Raw genomic sequence first — 20,444 nt, 5'->3', positions numbered from 1 at the left:
ACTTTATCTCCCCTTCCACTCAGCACTATCAAAATTAATCATGTATATGGTGTTTTAAAACTTTAGTCTGTATTTTTAAGATTTTTTTAGTCTGATCTAGCAGTTACGGTACCTTTGTTGTAAATCAGATATTAAAAGAGTGTCCATGCTGCACCACATGCAACAGCATAAAGCTGATGTAGCACAGAAGGAAAGCCACAGTTTTATCTCTGAAAGTAATTCTGTGGCAAGAAAAACACAGCTTGTACCTCTTCTGTAGCATCTTACATCACTGACTAATAAAATACGAATCAGACAGGTTTTCTTCCCGAGCCTTTAAGAAGGCCCTCATACACAGATATTTTGCATATACCAGTGATTTTCAGTCATGAAAGTTCAGGCCTAGCTGAACCCACTCAAAACTCAAGGAAGCAGCAGTAAGTGAAAATAACTTGCTGTCAATAAACCAGGAAATAGTGTTTCAGTGGTTTCCTGCTGAAAAAAAAAAATCTGCTTTAAGTACAGAGTAGCAAGCTATTAGCCCAAATTAACCTAGACATCTGAGAGGCTCTATCTAATAGCCATTTAAGAAGCAGACCAACATTGAGTCTTATCAAGACAAAACATTGTTAAACTACAGGAAATGCCTCATTTAATCCCCTACTCTTCCAAAAGTTCAAATTATACCACCTTTTTTGTGTCTGTGAAGCTTTATATATTAAAACACCTACAGTATTAAAAGCATTTAGGTTGCCACCACGACGTGCAAGGTACTAGTACTATAGAAGTGTCTCACTGCAGTCCTGATTTCTTTCTATCCTATCAAATTCCTCCTATCAAGCAGGAAATTATCCCTCTGCTACCCAACTTTTGCACCAACCCAAACTCAAACCCCAAGAAAAGTATTTCCAAGAAGTTTCGCCAGCAAAGACAAAGAACCCTGAGACAGACTGAGGAGATACTCAGCTCTCCGAGGTAGAGCTCACAGCAAAGGACTGCTCAGGAGCATCATCCCTCGTAGCGCCCCATGCCCACACGCTACCACAACAGCGCGGAGCCCAAGGAAAGCTCTTTCCCTGCTGGCAGGAACACAGACCAGAGCAACAGACGGTTTTGCCTTCCCCGCCGACAGCCGCAAAGGGGAAGCAGAGCTCAGGGATCGGACAAGGCTCCCTTTTAACAGCGCCTGGCATCGCTGGGGGCTGAGGAGGGCAGGGAGGGACAGGGAGCACCGTCCAGCCGGCCACTCCACAGGGCAAAGGGCCCGACCCCCACGGGAGGAGCACAAAACCTGCCTCCCGGGTTGGTGTTTTACCACAAGGTGCTAAGCAAGAAGTACGATCAGCAAAAGCCCAAACTCTGTGAAATCAAGTTTCACTTAAATTACAACAAGAAGTAGTGATTAATAACAAGTTAACAATAACAGCTTTCAAGGCAATGCACCTAATCATTACTACAAGAGAATAAGTATACTAATTAAGAAAGATATATCAGCAAGTGCCCTACCATCATCATCCAGGTCCACAGTCACTGGAAGATTTGGAGAGTCTATTCCAGACAACTGGAGCTCCTACACAGCGCATGAACTTGTAGGAAAGGTCTCCTACAATCTTTGTGAAGGATCCAGCTTTTACATGATTAAACAACAACTTACACTACCCCTAAGACACGGAGTCTCTGGCCCCAGCTGCTTACTGTGCCACCCCACCCCAAGGTGGCCAAGGTCCCAGGCACAGACAGAAGGAAGCAGCTGGATATCACTTCTCTTTAAGCTAAGATGCAGCACGGCTGCACACCGCCCCTGTTTTTAACACAGCATCCATGCCTGTGCTGACTGGTCAGCCAGGGCATTGATGATTTGTTTTCTTCATGCCCTGTACGGGAGAAACTACAATGAAGGCAGCACAGCCCAGTTCTGCTGATAATGACTCCTTTGTGGGAAATGTCCCCTGCCCATGACTGGGGGCATGGAGGGTGGGTGGGTGGAACTGGATGATCTTTAAGGTCCATTCCAACCCAAGCCATTCTATGACTCTGTAATGCCAACCAAACTTTTTCTCACACTCTGTATCAATAATAGCACTGCATAATTCTATTGGTAATATGACTACAAAACACTTTCTCGCATTCTATGTATGAAGAACAACACCTCACAATTTTACTGATAACTACAAAACACTTTGTCACACTATATGTATGAAGAACAGCACAGCACAAACCTACTAGTGATAGCAATCTGGGAAGCTACAGATTGAACCTTGCACAATGCAGTGCAATACTGGGATACACAAAGCCACCCATGGGATACAGAGTCATAGAATAGCTTGGGTCGGAAGGGACCTTAAAGACCATCCAGTTGCACCCCCTGCTATGGGCAGGGACATCTCCCACCAGACCAGGCTGCTCAAAGGCTTGAACACCTTCAGGGATGGTGCATCCACAACTTCCCTGGGCAACCTGTTCCAGTATCTCACCACTCTCACAGTGAAGAAATTCTTCCTTATATCAACCCTAAATCTGCCCCTCTCCAGCTTATACCCACTGCCCCAAGTCCTATCACTACAAACCTTTGTAAACAGTCCCTCCCCAGCTTTATTGCAGGCCCCCTTCAGGTACTGGGACGCTTCTCTAAGGTCTTCCTGGAGCCTTCTCTTCTCCAGGCTGAACAAACCCAACTTTCCCAGCCTGTTCTCATATAGGAGGTGCTCCAGCCCTTTCATCATCTTTGCAGCCCTCCTCTGGACCCATTCCAACAGCTCCATATCCTCCTTGTGGTGTGGATTCCAGAAGCGGACACAGTACTCCAGGTGAGGTCTCACAGGATAGGAGCAGCGGGGCAGAATCGCCTCCCCGGACCTGCTGGCCCCGCAGGGACAACCGGAGCCCCGCCCGGCGCCGCCCCGAGCCCGCGCCCCACACTCACCCCGGCGCGATGACCTGCCCGGGCCTAGCGCAGAGCTCGCGCACCACGCCGGGCCGCTCCGCCTTCAGCCTCCGCTCGGGCCCGGCGCGCGGCGGGCGGGCGGGGGCGGCGGGCGGCGGCGCGGCGGGTCGTGGGGCCGGCGGCAGCGGCGCGCACAGCGCCAGCACCGACCCGATCTGCACCGCCGCACCCACCGACACCTTCCACTCCAGCAGCCGCAGCGGCCGCGGGCCCGGCGCCCGGATCTCCGTGATGGGGCCCTCCGCGCCGGGCCGCTCCGCCGGCTCCCCCATGGCCGAGCGCGGTTGCCTGTCGCTATGGCGACGCGCGCGCGCGCGCGACCGAGCGAGAAAGCGAGCGTGCGTGCGTGCGTGCGCGCGCCGCCGGGTTGGGCCGGGCCGCAGCCTCGCGCCGGGAGGGTGCCGGCGGCGGCGGCGCCCCGCGAAGCCGCAGGCGGCGAGGTCGTGGCCGCACTGCGCACGCGCCGCGCGCGTCCGGCCGCGCTTAAAAGCACAGGCGCGCCCCACTCGCCCCGAAGAGGCCGCGGCTAAGGGGGCGGGGCCACGCGGAGACGGAAGGGGAAGGGCAAGGGAGGGCCGGGGCCAGGGGGAGGGGCGGGGCCACACGGAAGGGGGCGGGGCGAGGCGCGGAGGGAGAGAGGGGCGGAAGGAGCGATCGGGGGGGCGGGGCAGGGCCGGGCTGGGACGTGAGGAGAGAGGACGGCCGGGGCCATGTCGGGGGCGGAATCACGGGGGCGGAGGGGCAAAGCGGGGGCGGGGCGGCAAGGAGGGGGAGGTTGGACGGACGGACGGACAGACGGATGGACGGATGGATGGATGGGTAGATGGATGCCAGCCGGCAGACCGCAACCCCACCCAGCCGAAGCCCCGGTCACACCTCCCGCCCACCGCAGCCCCTTGGCGAGCAGGGAGCAGGTGCTGTGAGTCCCCAGGGATGCATGGCTACCTCAGCGTCTCAAGGGCTTGTGCGGCGAGTGCAGCAGACTTTGGCTCCTCCTTAGCACTCCCCGGGTGTCTGGGCCTAAGTGCTCCAAGCGGCAGGCACAAGGGGCTTCACAAGATGTTGCTTCCAAAGAGGGTGGTCAGGGTTTTGGCCTGGAGAAGCTAGGGTGGACAGGAAAGCCACCCAGCGCAGTCTAAAATCATAGAATCATTTTGCTGGAAAAAACCCTATGAGGTCATAAAGTCCAGCCATACCTGCCCACTACTAAACTAAGCGCCTCATCTTTTAAACACTTCCAGGGATGGGTCTCTACCACCTCCCTGGAGAGCTGTGCCAGTGCCTGAGAACCCTTACTTCCTGGTATTCTAGCCTAAACCTCCCCTGGCACGTCTGGAGGCCTCTTGTCCTTGTTACTTGGGAGAAGAGACCAACACCCACTTCACTAAAACCTCCTTTCAGGCAGTTGTAGGCAATGATAAGGTCTCCCCTCAGCCTCTTATTCTCCAGACTAAACAACTCCAGTTCCCTCAGCCGCCTCTCATAAGACTCCAGCCCCTTCACCAGCTTCGTTGCTCTTCTCTGGACACGCTCCAAAGCCTCAATGTCTTTCTTGTAGTGAGGGGCCCAAAACTGAACACAGTATTCAAGGTGTGGCCTCACCAGAGCTGAGTATAAAGAAAGGATAACTTCCCTGGTCCTGATGGAAACACTGTTCCTAATACGGGCCAGGATGCTCTTGGCCTTCTTGGCCACCTGGGCCCCCTGTTGGCTCATGTCTTGCCATGTCTTGCAGGTCTTGCCAAACTAACCTGATTGCCTTCTATGACAAAGTGACTCAGCTGCTGGATGAGGGAAAGGCTGTGGATGTGGTCTTCCTGGACTTCAGCAAAGCCTTTGACACAGTTTCTCACAGCATTCTGCTTGAGAAACTGTCAGCCTCTGGCCTGGACAGGCGCACACTCTGCTTGGTGGAAAACTGGTTGGATGGCCGGGCCCAGAGAGTGGTGGTAAATGGTGTGAAATCCAGCTGGAGGCCAGTGACAAGTGGGGTCCCCCAGGGCTCAGTGCTGGGTCCAGCCCTGTTCAATGTCTTTATCAATGACCTGGATGAAGGTGTCGAGTACACCCTTAGCAAGTTTGTGGACGACACTAAGCTGGGTGGAAGTGTCGATCTGCTGGAGGGTAGGGAGGCTTTGCAAAGGGATCTGAACAGGCTGGACCGCTGGGCAGAGTCCAATGGCAAGAGGTTTAACAAGGCCAAGTGCCGGGTCCTGCACTTGGGGCACAACAACCCTATGCAGTGCTACAGACTAGGACAAGTCTGGCTAGAAAGCTGCCTGGAGGAGAGGGACCTGGGGGTGTTGGTTGACAGCTGACTGAATATGAGCCAGCAGTGTGCCCAGGTGGCCAAGAAGGCCAATGGCATCTTGGCTTGTATCAGAAACGGCGTGACCAGCAGGTCCAGGGAGGTTATTCTCCCTCTGTACTCGGCACTGGTGAGACCGCTCCTTGAATCCTGTGTTCAGTTCTGGGCCCCTCACCACAAGAAGGATGTTGAGGTTCTGGAGTGAGTCCAGAGAAGAGCAACAAAGCTGGTGAAGGGGCTGGAGAACAGGCCTTATGAGGAGCGGCTGAGAGAGCTGGGGTTGTTTAGCCTGGAGAAGAGGAGGCTGAGGGGAGACCTAATTGCTCTCTATAACTACCTGAAAGGAGGTTGTAGAGAGGAGGGTGCTTTCCTCTTCTCCCAAGTGACAGGCGACAGGACAAGAGGGAATGGCCTCAAGCTCCGCCAGGGGAGATTTAGGCTGGACGTTAGGAAAAAATTCTTTACAGAAAGGGTCATTGGGCACTGGAACAGGCTGCCCAGGGAGGTGGTTGAGTCACCTTCCCTGGAGATGTTTAAGGCACGGGTGGACGAGGTGCTAAGGGGCATGGTTTAGTGTTTGATAGGAATGGTTGGACTCAATGATCCGGTGGGTCTCTTCCAACCTGGTTATTCTATGATTCTATGATTCTATGATTCTATGATTCTATGTTCAGCTGGCTGTCAACCAACACCCCCAGGTCCTTCTCTACCTGATAGCTTTCCAGCCACACTTCTCCAAGTCTGTAACATTGCATGGGGTTATTGTGTCCCAAGTACAGGACCTGGCACCTGGCCTTGTGGAACCTCATACTGTTGGTTGCAGGTCATCGATCCCAGCCTGTCCAGATCCCTCTGTAGAGTCTTCCTATCCAGAGCAGCAGGTTCTGATGGTTTCCCTCCTAATATATCAGTAGAGATACCTTTAAACAAGAGCTGCATGGACTGGTTGTGAATTTGACCTGCAAGGTGGTATTGCAGTGAACTTCATGACAAGACTGTTGTGAGATAGCCACCATCACCAACAGCCAGTGATAGGGAAATTCTTGAATAAAAATTGCCATGCACCTTTCACCAGCTCCTTGTGCACAGGGAAAATGAGACATTGCCTGATCACAAATGTTTTCTAGATCCCTTTCTCCTAGAGTGAGCTGAAGGGAGCTGCTTTTTGGGAAGTCTCAAGGAGTCTATTGACAGTTTAGTCCTCCAATTGCTTGCTACCAATATTGGAAAGTATATTATGAATGAGACTAGGGAACCATGAGAGGAATAGCTCAGTTTCACAGTGAAGGCATTTGGACACTGCTTAGAATGGTATTTACTCATTCTCTGTCTGCTCTAGAGCTTTTGTCCAAAGTCAGTGACTTTAGCCACAGTTTTAAGTACTTGTGTAAACAGTCTATCCTGGAATCTGAGGGAAGGGGACAATAATGCCTTGCCCTTATTGGAGGGATTTACTTACAACAGATTTTGTTATTTTAGCAATAAAGAGGGTTTGAATGGTGGGAAAAAAATAGAGGATAAAAGTACACACTGAACACTGGATTTAAAACTGAATACTGAACATCAGCTATGTGAGCCCTAGCTGTTCTTTTTATTTTGACTTGCAGCTTAGTGTCTATTATTCTTAATGTTCTTCTAGTGTTGTTGTGTGCATGCAATAAAGCTACATCATAAAAGATAAGTGGTTCCCTTTTTTCGTGTTATTCCTTCCTTTACATCACTGCACAGTTCTCAATGGGAAACTGGCAGTATCTCTCTACTACATATGTTACTCTGTTTGCTATTTCTTAATCTGAAATAAAAATAATCAGCACTGAGGAAACACGTCCACATAAAACCTGAAGTTTACACCACCAGTGACCACTGACAAGGCCACTGTGGAGCTTTACCAGGAAGTACTGACTTCCAGCATTTCTCCTCAACTCTCATCTGACCAACTTTTTTTAGCTCACACCCAGGCTTCTTTCTTTTAGGAGTGAATCAATAATGTTCTGCTAAGGGGCAGCAGGCCAAGGTCTGCCTTAATAGTGCAAAGGATAAGAGATAGCCTCAAAAAGCAGGAGAATTCATGAGGAATTTCCCTGTTGTTAAAACTGCTGTAGACGTCCAGCTCTAGCAAAACTCTGTTTCATTAAGAGTGGTAGTCATGATAGTCAAGGAAAGACTAAAGGAATAGCTGATGTGGGAAGGGACTTCTGGAGATCATGTGGTCTCAACTCTCCAGCTCAAAGCAGGACAACTAGCAGGCTGCTCAGGGCTCTCTCCAATTGGGTTTTGACTATCTCCAAGGATGGAGACCCTACAGCCTCTCTGAGCAACCTGTGCCAGTGTTCAAGCAACCTTAATATGCAAAAAGATTTTTCTTGTGTTTAAATGGAATTTCCTGTGTTTCAGTTTGTGCCTGTGGCCTCTTGTCATTTACAAGGGCACCATTGACAAGAATCTGGCTTGTGTCTTCTTTATCAACCCTCACCCACCCCCTTCAGATGTGTATAGACATTGGTAAAATCCCTCTGGAGCTGTTTTTTTCTCCAGGCTGAACAGTCCCAGGTCTCTCAGCTTCTCATATGAGAGATGCTCTGAGCCCTTTAATAATGTTTGTGGCCTGCACTCCAGTATGTCCATGGCTCTCTTGTATTGGCTGCACTTGCTCCAGTATGCTCATGGCTCTCTCTTGTACTGGACACAGCACACCCCATGGGCTGTCACTTGTGTTAAATACAGAGGAAGGAGCAGCTTCCTGAAGCCTATTGGCACTGCTCTTCCTAATGCAGCACGAGGTGCTGCTGCCTTCTTTGCTGGGAGGGTTACATTTGCTGGTTCATGGTGATCTTAGTGTCCACCAGAGCCCCCGGGGCCTTTACTGCAGAGCTCCTTTCCAGACACTTGGCCCACAGCCTGTCCTGGTGCCTAGGGTTGTTTCTCCCCAAGAGCAGGACTTGGCATTTCCCTCTCTTGAACATCATGAAGTTCTGTTCTGCCCATTTCTCCAGGCTGTCAAAGTCCCTCTGAATGGCAGCACAACCCCTTAGCCTGTCACATACTCCTCCCATCTTTGTACCACTTGCAAACTTGCTGAGTGTTCACTCTGCCCATTGTCAGTAGCATTAATGAAGAAGTTAAACAGTGTTTACTCCGGTATCGCCCCTTGGACTAGTGAATGGGTGAGTAGTGACAGGACACTCCTAGCACCAAGAAACAGCTTCATATTCATGCAATATCTTTTTTTTTTTTTTCTCCATTTCTACCATAGGGAATAACCTCTTTAAGGTAACCAGAAAAGGCTGCAATTATTCTCCAGATTCTCTGAGTGTAATCTTGCCCTGTGTTTGAAGATCAGCTCAATTAAACAAACTTATCTGTTGGTGCTGAATGCCCTTTTGGTGTATGTGGAGATGATAGTCTTGGCAGAAGAGAGGAACCATGTCATAAAAATGATGTGGCTTTGTTTGCCCTACACATAACTCAAATCAATGGTTACTCTGTTTTCCATTTGCCTGCTAATCTCCTTCACCCAAAGACATACATTTAAGGTCATGCAGCTTTCAGAACACCTGCCATTTTCATGAAAGCTGGCATACCATACAGCTTTTACATACATCACCATCTTATCTGTCCTACTGAACCTCCTCGGATGGGTAAGGATAGATAATGTTTGATCCCTCACAGGCGGGTTTGGTGCCTGTAAGATCTCAGTGACCAAAGTCTGACACTGTGTGGCAGCACAGGGCCAGAATTGGCGATGTTACAGGTAAGGGATGAAGTAAGACGCAGTCATCTCACCTTACCAACCCTGATAGGTTAACTCTTATGTCTGGAACAAACCGTGAGTGTGCTGCAGCTTCTGTGGTGCTGTGGATCTCATAAAGCCTCTGCAGCCCCTCCTTCCACAGAAATTATTTTGTGATTTTCTCTACACCTGTAATTGTGCAGATGAAAACCTCGGCTGTTGAAAATAACAACAGAAATCTACACAGTTCTTATCATTGTTTCTAGTTACTTTGATTGCACTGAGACAAAGTTTTACAAAATAATTGCACCAATCAATCCTAGGTAGGTGCAAGGGAAAATCCATGAGATAGTATATGATGAGAACATTAGGGGAGGAATCTGTAGTTCTTTTAAGTATAATTCTAAGAAACACACTCTGTTAAAATGCTTGACTTCATGTCTAGTTATACCAGATGGCTTCCATCAAGAAGCAGATGTTTTCCTCAGTCTTCTCCTCAAAAAGGACATAAGAATTTAACCACACCTTTGTATTTGAATATGCAGCATGAGCAAACGCATATGCTATAGATATCAGCTTCATATAACCATGGAGTGAAAGCACTGTGGTGGTAGATATAGCCTTGTGGGGAATAATTTCTTGAAAGTGATAGGTTTTTAAAAATATGTGCCTTCAATATGGCTGACTTCTAAGAAGATAGAGGAGATAATATGCCGTTTATTTACCTAATGTTGAAACATGCTTAGCTAAAACTACTCTTAAAATAAAAGACACATTACCCTACTTAGGGTGTTGTAGCTTTAATGAAAATTCAAAAGGCATTGTATAATTATTCTTAAAAGTGACTCGACTGAGTATTTTCCTATTCAAACTGATGACTTTGATGCTGTAAGCCTGTCACAGTATACTTAATCAACACTAATACCTGTTCCATAGTAATTTTTGGGAGGATGTAGAGCACAAGGTTGCCAACCTCTCAAGTAGCTTACAGAAATCTGCAAACGATCAAAAGCCAGGAAGCACACACTATGTACCTGGCCGTTCCCAGGAGAACTGTGGGGTGGATTGCAGACAGGATCTAGCAGCAGCTCACCAGCCATCCACAGACCCCACTCCAGTCCAAAGCCCAGGCGTGAAGACACAGTGTAGGGTGGCTGGGCAAAATCACTCTTGGCTTTCTCTTGTGGCTGGGGATTAGAACAAACCAGCTGTCCTGGTGCTAGATAGCCCTATTGCCAATTACATGATGTAATGTTATTATGAGAGCTGCATGTGTACCACTCAGAAGTGATGCAAAAGTTGTTCGAGAGTCACAGACTGGCCATTCCCTATGGCAGGGTGTTTACAGCTGTTTATATATAAATCTTTAATGCAAGAAGTCTGAAAGGCAATATCACATTTAAATATTACAACAAAATAGGGAGAATGTGGGCCCTTTCTGAAAGCAAACAGGAGACCTGGTTGTCCAGGATATGGAGAAGGCTGAGGTACTTGACAGCTTACTTGCCTCAGCCTTCACTGGCAAGGGCTCAAGCCATACCACCCAGATTGCAGAAGGCAAAGGGAGGGACTGGGAGATGGAAGAATTGTAGGAGAGGATCAGGCACAAGGAACCTGAAGCTGTACAAGCCCATGGGTTCTGATGAGATGCATCCAGGGGTCCTTAAGCAACTGACGGATTAAGTTGCTAAGCAGGTATGCATCGTGTTTGAGAAGTTGTGGCAGTCCAGTGAAGTTCCCACTAACTGGAAAAGGGGAAACCTATCTCCCATATTTAGAAAAGGGAAAAAGGAAGACACGGGGAGATGCAGGCTTTTCAGTCTCACCTCTTTGCCTTGCAAGGTCATTGAGCAGGTCTTCCTGGAAACTCTAGTGAGGCACATGGAAAATAAAGAGGTGACTGGTGCCAGCAAGCATGGCTTCACGAAGGGCAAATTGTGCCTGATGTATGCAGTGGCTTTCTATGACAGGGCTAGAGCATTGGTGGATAAGGGAAGAGAAACTGCCATCACCTACCTGGACTTGTGTGAAGCATTGAACACTGTCCTGCATGACAGTCTTGTCTTTAAATTAGAGAGATGTGGATTTTGAGGAGGACTTGGGGGTGCTTGTGGATAAGAAGCTCAGTGTGAACTGGCAATATGCACTTGCAGCCCAAAAAGCCAGCCATATGCTGGGCTTCATCAGAAGCATGACCAGCAGGTCGAGGAGGTGATTCTGCCCCTCTACATTGCCCTCCTGAGACCTCACCTGGAGTGCTGCATTCAGTTTTGGAGCTTTCAGCAGAGGAAGGACATGTTCAAGTGAGTTGGTGAAGATGGCTAGAGGGCTGGAGCACCTGCCGTATGAGGACAGGCTGAGAGAGTTGGGCTTGTCTAACCTAGAGAAGAGAAGGCTCTGAGGAGACCTTACAGGAGGCTTCCAGTAGTGAAAAGGGGGCTACAGGAAAGCTGTTTAGGGGCTCTTTATCAGGGAGTGCAGTGATAGGACAAGAGGTAGCAGTTTTAAGCTGAGAGAGGGTAGATTTAGATTAGATATTAGGAAGAAATTTTTTTACTGGGAGGAGGGTCAGGCAGTGGAACAAGTTTTCCAGAGAGGTGGTGGAAGACCTGGAGGTGTTCAGGGGCAGGCTGGATGAGATTTGGAGCAACCTCAAAAGTGGAAGTGGGTGTGTGTAGTGGAAGGTATCCCTGCTCATGGCAGTGGGGCTGGAACTGGATGACCTCTAGGTTCCCTTCCAACCCAAACCATTCTACGATTCTGTGAATATTGAGGCATTCAAAAGCTCTCATAGCTCTTCCGTGCCCAGGTATCTTATTGGATCCATGGTGATAACCAGTGCTAGGTTTCACTTAGGGAAGTGAAATATCCTCATCATGTTTTTTAAGCATTTACCCTTCTCAAAAGCTGACAGGACTTACTATCACAAACTAGAGCAGCTTTTGCTCTATGTGAACATCCCATGTAAAAGAGGTTTCAGTAGTTTCCATTGTAACAATCCTTTCCTGTTTCTATACTCTTGAATTCTCAGCCAAGGACCTTCTGCCAGGGTTTCTACTGGCTTTTACAGAAGCAACTCAAGAAATGACTTTAACACACGGAATACAATAAAATGCATATTTGGGACTTGATCCCACTCACATTGAACTATTGCAGATGTTGTCAATTGCTTTCAAAAGGAGACGATGCAGATTCCTAGTGTCACAATAATCAATTAGCAGTCAGTTTAAATTGCATTGTCATCAGCTTTTGCATCACCTGCCTCTTTGTGTTTGAAAATCTGACTTTCATGCTCCATTCACATAAGATTTTTTTTTTTTTTTTACTGGCAAATAACTTTGGCAAAACTGCTCTTCAGTGGAAATATAGCAAAGACTAATTTAGCTTCTCAGTTTTTGTTTTTATTGGGCAACCTGAAAGAAAAGGATATAAAAAATAAAGCATCTGTGAAAGTTATTTTTCCTCCACTGCTCTTCCACCATAAGTGAGGTCAGTGTTACACTGATGGGTCCACGCAGGTGTATTTTGAGCAGGGCAAATACTTTGGGATGGGTATTTTTCTGTATGACAGTATATAAACTGGCTCATGCCAGCTCATCTGTACAAGATGGGGCTGGTGAATGCACAGACGGTGATGAAGAAAGACATTTTTCTGTCTAAGTAATCTACAGATATGAAACTTTTTTCCCTCACCTCCACTGGAAAATGTACAGAGGTGAATACCAGCAAATAGCCAAAAAGACCTGCCATAATGAAACATGTACTCTTCTTATTGGACTTGCGCGAAAGTTTATTAGACCAAAACTTTTTATCATTCCCTTAATGGAATACCAGAACATTTTTTTTTAAAAAAATATTAGACCAAGACTTGTTGCTCTTCCCTCCTACCCTTCCTCTTCCCATTACCATGAGTCTCCAGCCCTTGGAAAAAATGAGGGTGTTGGGCTCCCCTTTTGTGACAGGTTGGGTTAGTGGTGCTGCATGCTGTCCCTGTCAGGTGGCAGAGCCAGACTGCTCCCCCAGCCTGCTCCCCCAGCCTGCTCCCCCAGCCTGGGAGGACACATGTTTCTCTATAGTCTCCTTCAAGCAGGGTGTCACAGAATGGCATAAGGAGAACTGACATTGAAGATATTAAATATCACAACTCTTATTTAAACGAGGAAAAAATATCTATTAAGAGCAATGAGGAAAAAAACACTCAACAGGGAAATAAAAATGTATTGTTTCATCTGCCCAGCCACAGGTAAAATTTAGCAGGGAAGACTCAAATTCAGAACAGGATTTAAGGTAATTCTTCCCTGCTTATGCTGGCTCAGTAAAAGTTCAGAAAACCAAGCAGGTAAGTAGGGGAGAAAGGAAAGAGCTGTCAGCAGTTATTTTTAATCAAAGAGAAAAATCATAGCACTGCAAAGAAGATAAGCTGAATCAAAAGTGATCAAGAATGGAGCTGCCAATAGAAGTGACAACAAAAAATAATTTGGTCTGGTGCTTTGCTGAGGAAAGATGTGCCTGGAGGCAGAAGTCATTAGCAGGTGAGAACAGGGTGAGGAAGGGTCCGTTTTTTTTCAAAGCAGGGATGAAAACAAGTACATCTGAAGTGGAAGAGAGAAGATAGTACAAGCACATAAACGATCAAAGAAGACACATGGTGTTCTGCATTAACATAGAGACAAACATGTTAGATTCATAAGCTGATTGCACAAACCATAAATTATCGCAGTAGCGTTAGTCATGAGCGTCTGAACTGGTGAAAGTGGAGTTCCATATACATTACTAAGAAACCCATAATCATACATTGAAACACTCAGAAACAATGTGGGTGTCTGCACAAACTGAGAGTTCAATCCTTTTTTCCCCTTTATCCAAAAATTTGCCATCTGGATGATGCTGAGATTTTTCTTTTGCATTATTTCAGGAGTACATCAGGGGAGAGAGATATTTTTGTATTCTGTCCTCATGAAGGCAAAATTTGAACTCACCCTGATCCTGTTGATGGGCAGTTTTAAAGCAAAAGAGAGAAGGTCTTAATGATGATCCATGGAGGAACCTCAGTCAGCATCCTCTCTTCTCCAGGTGCCAACTTCTTACAGCTTTTGATGCATTACACAGGCAGAGAGGCCAATTCTCAGTTTAGCACAGTCCCAGCACATGGAGTCTTTTACATGAACAGTCCCCTGAAGGAGACATAGTAAGAGCTAGGAAGCCATCGTACCCTGAGGTACTCCACCACTGGGTTTTGGTCAACTTTGTATATTTTATGCATCTGAGTTTGACAAAAAATGCCTCTGGCGTAGAAATGCCAGTGAGAAGGGTAGGTGTCTGGGGAACATTGTTCAGTACACCAGATTCACATTTTTCTGGTGGCAAAATCAACTAGTCCAGTAGAAAAACAGCCTTCAGGTTCACAAGTCAGAACTGATTGTAGGACTGAGACTCTGGTAAATATTTTACTTTTCAACTGCATATTTTGCATGACATCTCCTTTTCTGTCTTTCCCTTGTTGGCAAACTTTGGCTCTTTTGGCTTGTTCCTTTTTCTCTTTTGAAGCCTAGTGGTGATTCACTGGAAAAAAATCCATTTAGCCAGTGAACGGGAATTTATGACCTATTTACAAGTGAACTTCACTGTACTTTTCATAGGCCAAAGTCAACCCCAAAAGTAGCCCCCAGACTGCCTTTTAGAAACTGTCAAGCTCCTAGTGATTCCCAAGGACTTCACTCCAGGCTGTCTGCATTTACCTCACCTGGCCTGCCATGTTGTAGCTGTTATTCACTGTTTGCTTACCCAGAATATTTTCTCTTTCTTTTAAAAACCTGTATTCTTGGGTGTGGACTGAATGTCTTCTGAAAGGTCTCTAGAAGATACTGCATTGCGAAAGAAATAATGAGGACTAATGGCATCTGAGGCTCTACTCTCTTCCTGGGGAAGCACCTGGCATATCTCTTGGATCTAGAGCTGTTCATAACCCTGTACCTATGAGCTGGATAATCTAATGTTTTCCTAAATTTCACCACAGGATGGCAGTGCAACATTATAATTTCGGCTTCTGTTTCTCTTGCACGTGCATGTGCCTTTTGCCCGTGACACTGTAGTTAGACAGAAAATCAAAACCAGTAGTGTCTTTTTCCATTTAGAAAACAAAGATATACTAGTTTCCTCTCAAACAGAGGTTGATTATGAAAACACAGAACCAGTGAGAAAAAAATGCTGTTGCACATGAAGCGGTGTCATAAACACCACATTTCAGAAATGCATCTTTGTTTTGTTCTTGTGCATTTAATTGTTTTGCACCTTTTCACTTTGAACTGCTGCAAAAACACTGCCATACATTCGACTTCTTACTTCATACATCCATGCTAGTGAATTGCACTGGCTGCACTGCTAAACCTCTGCAAAAGGACTATGCAGCTGAGCTCCAGGAAATTGCATACAATCATTTCACAGCTTGTTTGTGAATGTGTGTGTGTAAATGCAGTAACCCTTCAAAACCAAACCTTTAGTGCTACAGGCAAAATTCTTATACATTTTAAGATGCAGTCTCCCAAAACAGAGATACTGCAAGTTTGCAACTGCACAGACCTCGAGCATGTCACACAGCCTGTAAGGAATTAAGCTTCACAAATATGTTGTGGCACAGGGAATTATTTTGATTCCCAATGGTGGTAATATATATATTGGCATAGCAGCCAGTGGCAGGGCTGGTTGCAGCTGCAGTATGAGGGGTGAAGCAGTGTGTCACCCACAACATGAACACCCACCCCTGTGGGTTGGTGGAGAGTGCTGTATGGGGGAGCAGGGGAAGAGGGTGAATGGGACAGCCTCCTTGTAAATCACATTTAGGATAAAGGTCTTACTAGGCTTATTGTCTTGCAAGCCTGTGTAGAAGTAGATATTCTTCTTCTTGAGCGTCTGCAATATGACAGAGACCAAACCAGTAATGTGGTGGTGGTGGTGAGGGTCTTCAGCTTGGTTATCAGGAGTACAGATGATCCAATGGCACCAGGACCTCAAGTCAGACGGGTGCAGACACTGAGCAGTGGTGATGGAAGCAGACCATGACAATAAGCAAACATTGCCTGTTGCCTCTAATGCCTTTAATTACTTGAGCTGGAAATTGGCTGTCCCCCTTTGGAAGGTACCATTTTCCATGCCTGTTCATTCATGTGCCTCTCTCCAAACACTTCCCTCTGGCCGGTGTGGTTTAAGGCTAAAGAAGGGAGGGGAAGAGGTGGTCAAACCCAGAATTGAAAATAGGCAAAGGGAAGAGGAATATGGGAAGGAGGAAGAAAGAGAAGAGAGGAGGCCAGGAAACACAAAGGTCACAGAGGCTAAAGATACTGGCTGAGGACCTACAGTGCTGGGAGAGGGGGTCTTGAAGAGTAACAACAACCAAAGAGTAAAAGACCAAGTGGTATTGCCTGTACACAAGCATATGCTCAGACACATGTCAGAATTGACAGAAAATGGCATTTAGTAGTAGGGAGGCTACCTCACATAGAAAAAGGTGGGGTTAAGCCATCTGTGGCTGTCCTGGTTACAAGAAGGCCCCAAATGCCTCCTGTTCTGCACCCATTTAAGCTGTTGTGGCAACCTTGAGGCTCTGGAAGTACCCATAGCTCTTCTCCCAGAACATCCTTCAACTGCAGCTATGATGCTGCGCAGCAGGATGGGTGGCCATCTGCGAGGCTCTCTGTGACTGCTGGCGAGCAGGCAGGGTTGAGTTGTGCATCTGTGGGAGCTGGGCAGAGCTGAGAATAACACCCAGATTTCCTGCACCTTAGCTCTATCCACGAGGCTGTCGCTTCCCCATGCACTAATCTGACAGTGCAGAACATATGGCAATTCAAAGCCACAAAGAAACTAAATTAAAAGAGTAGTGGGTGTATGACTTGCATACAGTGTTTCCCTTTCACTGCAAATTTCTTACTTACTATTATTTTTCCATAGGTCTGTGTGACTGAGTTCTCATAAAGTGGTCTGCCACACCTCAGGCAGTTATTAAAGTGAGAGGCAGTCACTGGGCCAATCTATGCCTGCAAATTAGAGAGAGACAGACACAGACCAGGCATCTGAGAAAGAGACTGGAGCACAGGAAAGGATATATGAACCACTCTGGCACAATTCAGTTGTTAGGCAAATGATTAAAGCTAAAAAGGAGGAAAAATTAACTGCTTCCCGGCTTGTATATATAAGCCGGACATTTGTTGAGAGTGAGAAAGTGGAGTGGTTCTCAACAATGAAGGAGTAATAAAAAGATAAGATCTTTGCATTCCAATTAAAAGAAAAATCATAGCAACAAGATCAGATGTTTTACCTGGCAAAGAGGCAAAGAATTTCTCTCCAGGCAAGAGACAAAATGCCTACTTCTTCCCTTTTATCAGGTATTAACCCATAGGCCTCTGATAGTAGGAGGCAGAGAACCAGCATAGGAATTTTTATTGCAGATGGCAAAACACTCTATTTTCATCCTTTGTTCAAATCTGGAGAAAGATTGGACCAATGAATCAATGGTGTGGAGGCAAATCAGGCTTTTAGGAGGTGAACTTCAGAGGGAACTATAGTGCAAGATGGCTTTTCTGACGGAACCATGTAAGGAATTAAAGAAAAAAATACCAGCTTTGCTTCCCCTTCCTGCCACCACCACATTGGCCACATCATGCAAAACATACCATGCAGCATGTACTGATTCAATGGCAAGGCTTACTTCTGCAGTAAAGACTTTTCTCTCTGAGACTTTCAAAGCTCCAAACAATGAAAAATAAGTATCAGATAAAATGATCCAATGACAAATTTGCAGTATACAAATGCTTGAGTAAATGGAAAAAAAGTAGGTTTGCCTTTTCTGTACAGTCTTTTCAAAGTTTTCCCAAAGTAACTAGAGTGAAGCTTAAGGTTTAGGCACACAATCTACTGAAGACCTTCAGGACCACATTTGAGCTTGTTTTTCCCCTGTCAGTGCCAGGCAGGTAGAACAACAATCAGAGAGAATGTTGTTTTCACAGGCTAACCTTAAGGATCCATTATGGAGATTGCTTCTTTTTACAAAGTCAAGAAATGTCATTGATCCAACTACTCAGGAAACCTGCTAATTGCTTAACCAAAATTTCAGAAATTATTTGAAAAATAGAAGTGCTTCATAATTTACAATGAAGTTTAGTTTTAAAATATGATTGTTGCTTGAAAATTTTCAAATCTGCTTTTTGTGGAAGACTGAGTTTTTTTATTTTGTGTATGTGGAGTGTGGACCAGAGAAGAGTATCTGTTTGCCACAGAAAATGTTGACTAACTGAAAAAAAGACTGCCTGAAAATATAAGGAAATATGTCTGGAAAATAAAAGGAAATACAATATTTCAGCCAGCATATTCAAGCCAAAATGATTTTATTTGAATGTAGCACAGTGGTACCTCTTAGAAAATGTAATGCAGTGACTTGCTTTCCCCAGTGTCTTCTATGAAAAAGTTTCCCCTCCTGGCTATAGCTCCCACTATTCTGGGAGAGCTGTGCTCATGCCAGATATTCTGCCATGGGTGGTACAGGGTGATAGGGACATTTGCTCAGGGAAGTGGAGCTTCTGGACTATAATGAGGTACTGCAGTTGCACTTAAAGATCACAGTTCTGAAGTTATCACTCTTCTGCTGAAAGATGTCAGTTTTCAAGTGGAAAATCCATTCTCCAAATTTTCTGACCAGAACTTATGTTTATTAGTCTTCTAATTCCAAAACCTCTTCTCCAGCACCTGCTTTCCTTTGACAATCCACTAATAGCTTCATTCCCTTCCCTATCATTAGCTCATCCTTCTTCTTACGTGCAAGCATAGATCAGTTGAAATGTATATCTCTTGTCTCCTTCCAATAGCAACCTGATTCTTTACATTAGCTTTAAATTTCGAACATATTGCGGAAAAAGGTAAGAGGTTTTTGAACGTGTTATTTGTTTCAATACTGAGATCTAAACAGAAAATTATTACATCTCCCACATTTTATTTTATATACATTATAAAAAATATTTTAACAGTGTTTGGCAGAACACACTCAGTCAGTGAACAGATCTTCCTGATAAATATTCACAGTATGATCCCTTGGAAATAATTCAGCAAATTTCTTATTCTTGGTGGGTGTTTATTCTGTAATACTGGGCAAAAAATACACACGTGTGTGTGTGTGTATATATATATATATATAAAACCAGCTGTTGTTCCAGGCAAAGATTCCTAATATCCAATCTTACACTCATTCCTTGTGGTCAATGAGTATGATGAATATATCCTTAATAGCAAGATGACAGCTACTTCCTCATGTCAGGGGAATACCAAGGACAGCATTAACAGATGTCAGTTGCAGGGAAATTGTCTGACCCATTAAACTTTTTTTTTCTTTTGTACAGAGTAGACAGTGCCTATTTCTTTAAACAGTTTTAATGTTGCATGTATTTCGTGAAGTATGTTTTAAAAAGTGGGTTTTCAGTCCTGTGTGAAGTATTTGTCAATGTAATCTTTTCTTATTTAGTAAGAGGTCGGGTAAGCTCCAAGACCCACCTTAACATAGACCAACAGCTGAGCTTCTCAAAGGTACCTGCTACCCTGGGTATTCCCAGTTTGGGATCACAGAATCGTAGAATTATTGAGGTAAAAAAAGACTTCTAAGATCATTCAGTCCAATCATCAGCCCAACACCACCATGCCTACTAAAGCATGTCCAAAGGTGCCATGTCTACGTGATTTTTGAACATCTACAGGGATGCAGATGCCACCACTTCACTGGGTGGCCTGTTCCAATGCTTCACCACTCTTTCCACTCTTTTGATAAAGAAAATTTTTTCTAATATCCAATCTAAATGTCTCTTAGTGCAACTTCTGGACATTTCCTCTTGTGCTATCACTTGTTACTTGGGAGAAGAGACCAGCATCCACCTCACTACAATCTTCTTTCAGGCAGATAAGAGAGTGATAAGGTCTCCCCTTAGCCTCTTCTGCAGGCTAAACAACCCCAGTTCCCTCAGCCACTCCTCATAAGACTTTATCTCCAGACACTTCACCAGTTTTGTCGCTCTTCTCTGGACACACTCCAGCACCTCAATGTCTTTCTTGTAGTGAGGGGACCAGATGTGAACACAGTATTCGAGGTGCAGCCTCACCAGTGCTGAGTACAGGGGCATGATCACTTCCCCACTCTTACTGGCCACATGATTTTTGATACAAGCCGCAACTCTGTTGGCATTCTTGGCCTCCCTGGGCACACTGCTGGCTCATGTTCATCCAGCTGTCAGCCAGCACTCCCAGGTCTTTCTCCTCTGGGCAGCTACCCAGCCCTAACTCAGAGTCCTTAGAGCCTAACTTAGCTGCCTAGCTTAGGTACCTGAATGTCAACCCTCCCTCCCACACAGTGTTGTAACTTTGGTTTCAAACAGGGAGTTGAACTTGGTCTCTTGTATTGTAGGTGACTGCTTGAGTGACTGGACTACTTGCTAATATGGAATAAATCT

General features: G+C 45.8%; 1 protein-coding gene across 2 annotated transcripts in view; it reads right to left on the bottom strand.

The window, feature by feature from the left end:
- The window catches only part of CTDP1 (CTD phosphatase subunit 1), a 93,336-nt gene extending 90,092 nt beyond the window's left edge, over positions 1-3,244 (bottom strand). For both annotated transcript variants that reach the window (XM_069853765.1, XM_069853766.1), the window contains exon 1: positions 2,903-3,244. In XM_069853765.1, the coding sequence (XP_069709866.1) occupies positions 2,903-3,195 (293 nt within the window). In that variant the 5' untranslated portion in view covers positions 3,196-3,244. The remainder of the gene's footprint in view (positions 1-2,902) is intronic.
- Positions 3,245-20,444: the final 17,200 nt, after the last annotated feature.

This window comes from Phaenicophaeus curvirostris, chromosome 3, assembly GCF_032191515.1.
Source record: "Phaenicophaeus curvirostris isolate KB17595 chromosome 3, BPBGC_Pcur_1.0, whole genome shotgun sequence".
Classification (NCBI taxonomy): domain Eukaryota; kingdom Metazoa; phylum Chordata; class Aves; order Cuculiformes; family Cuculidae; genus Phaenicophaeus; species Phaenicophaeus curvirostris.
This window is presented reverse-complemented; position numbering and strand designations above follow the sequence as displayed.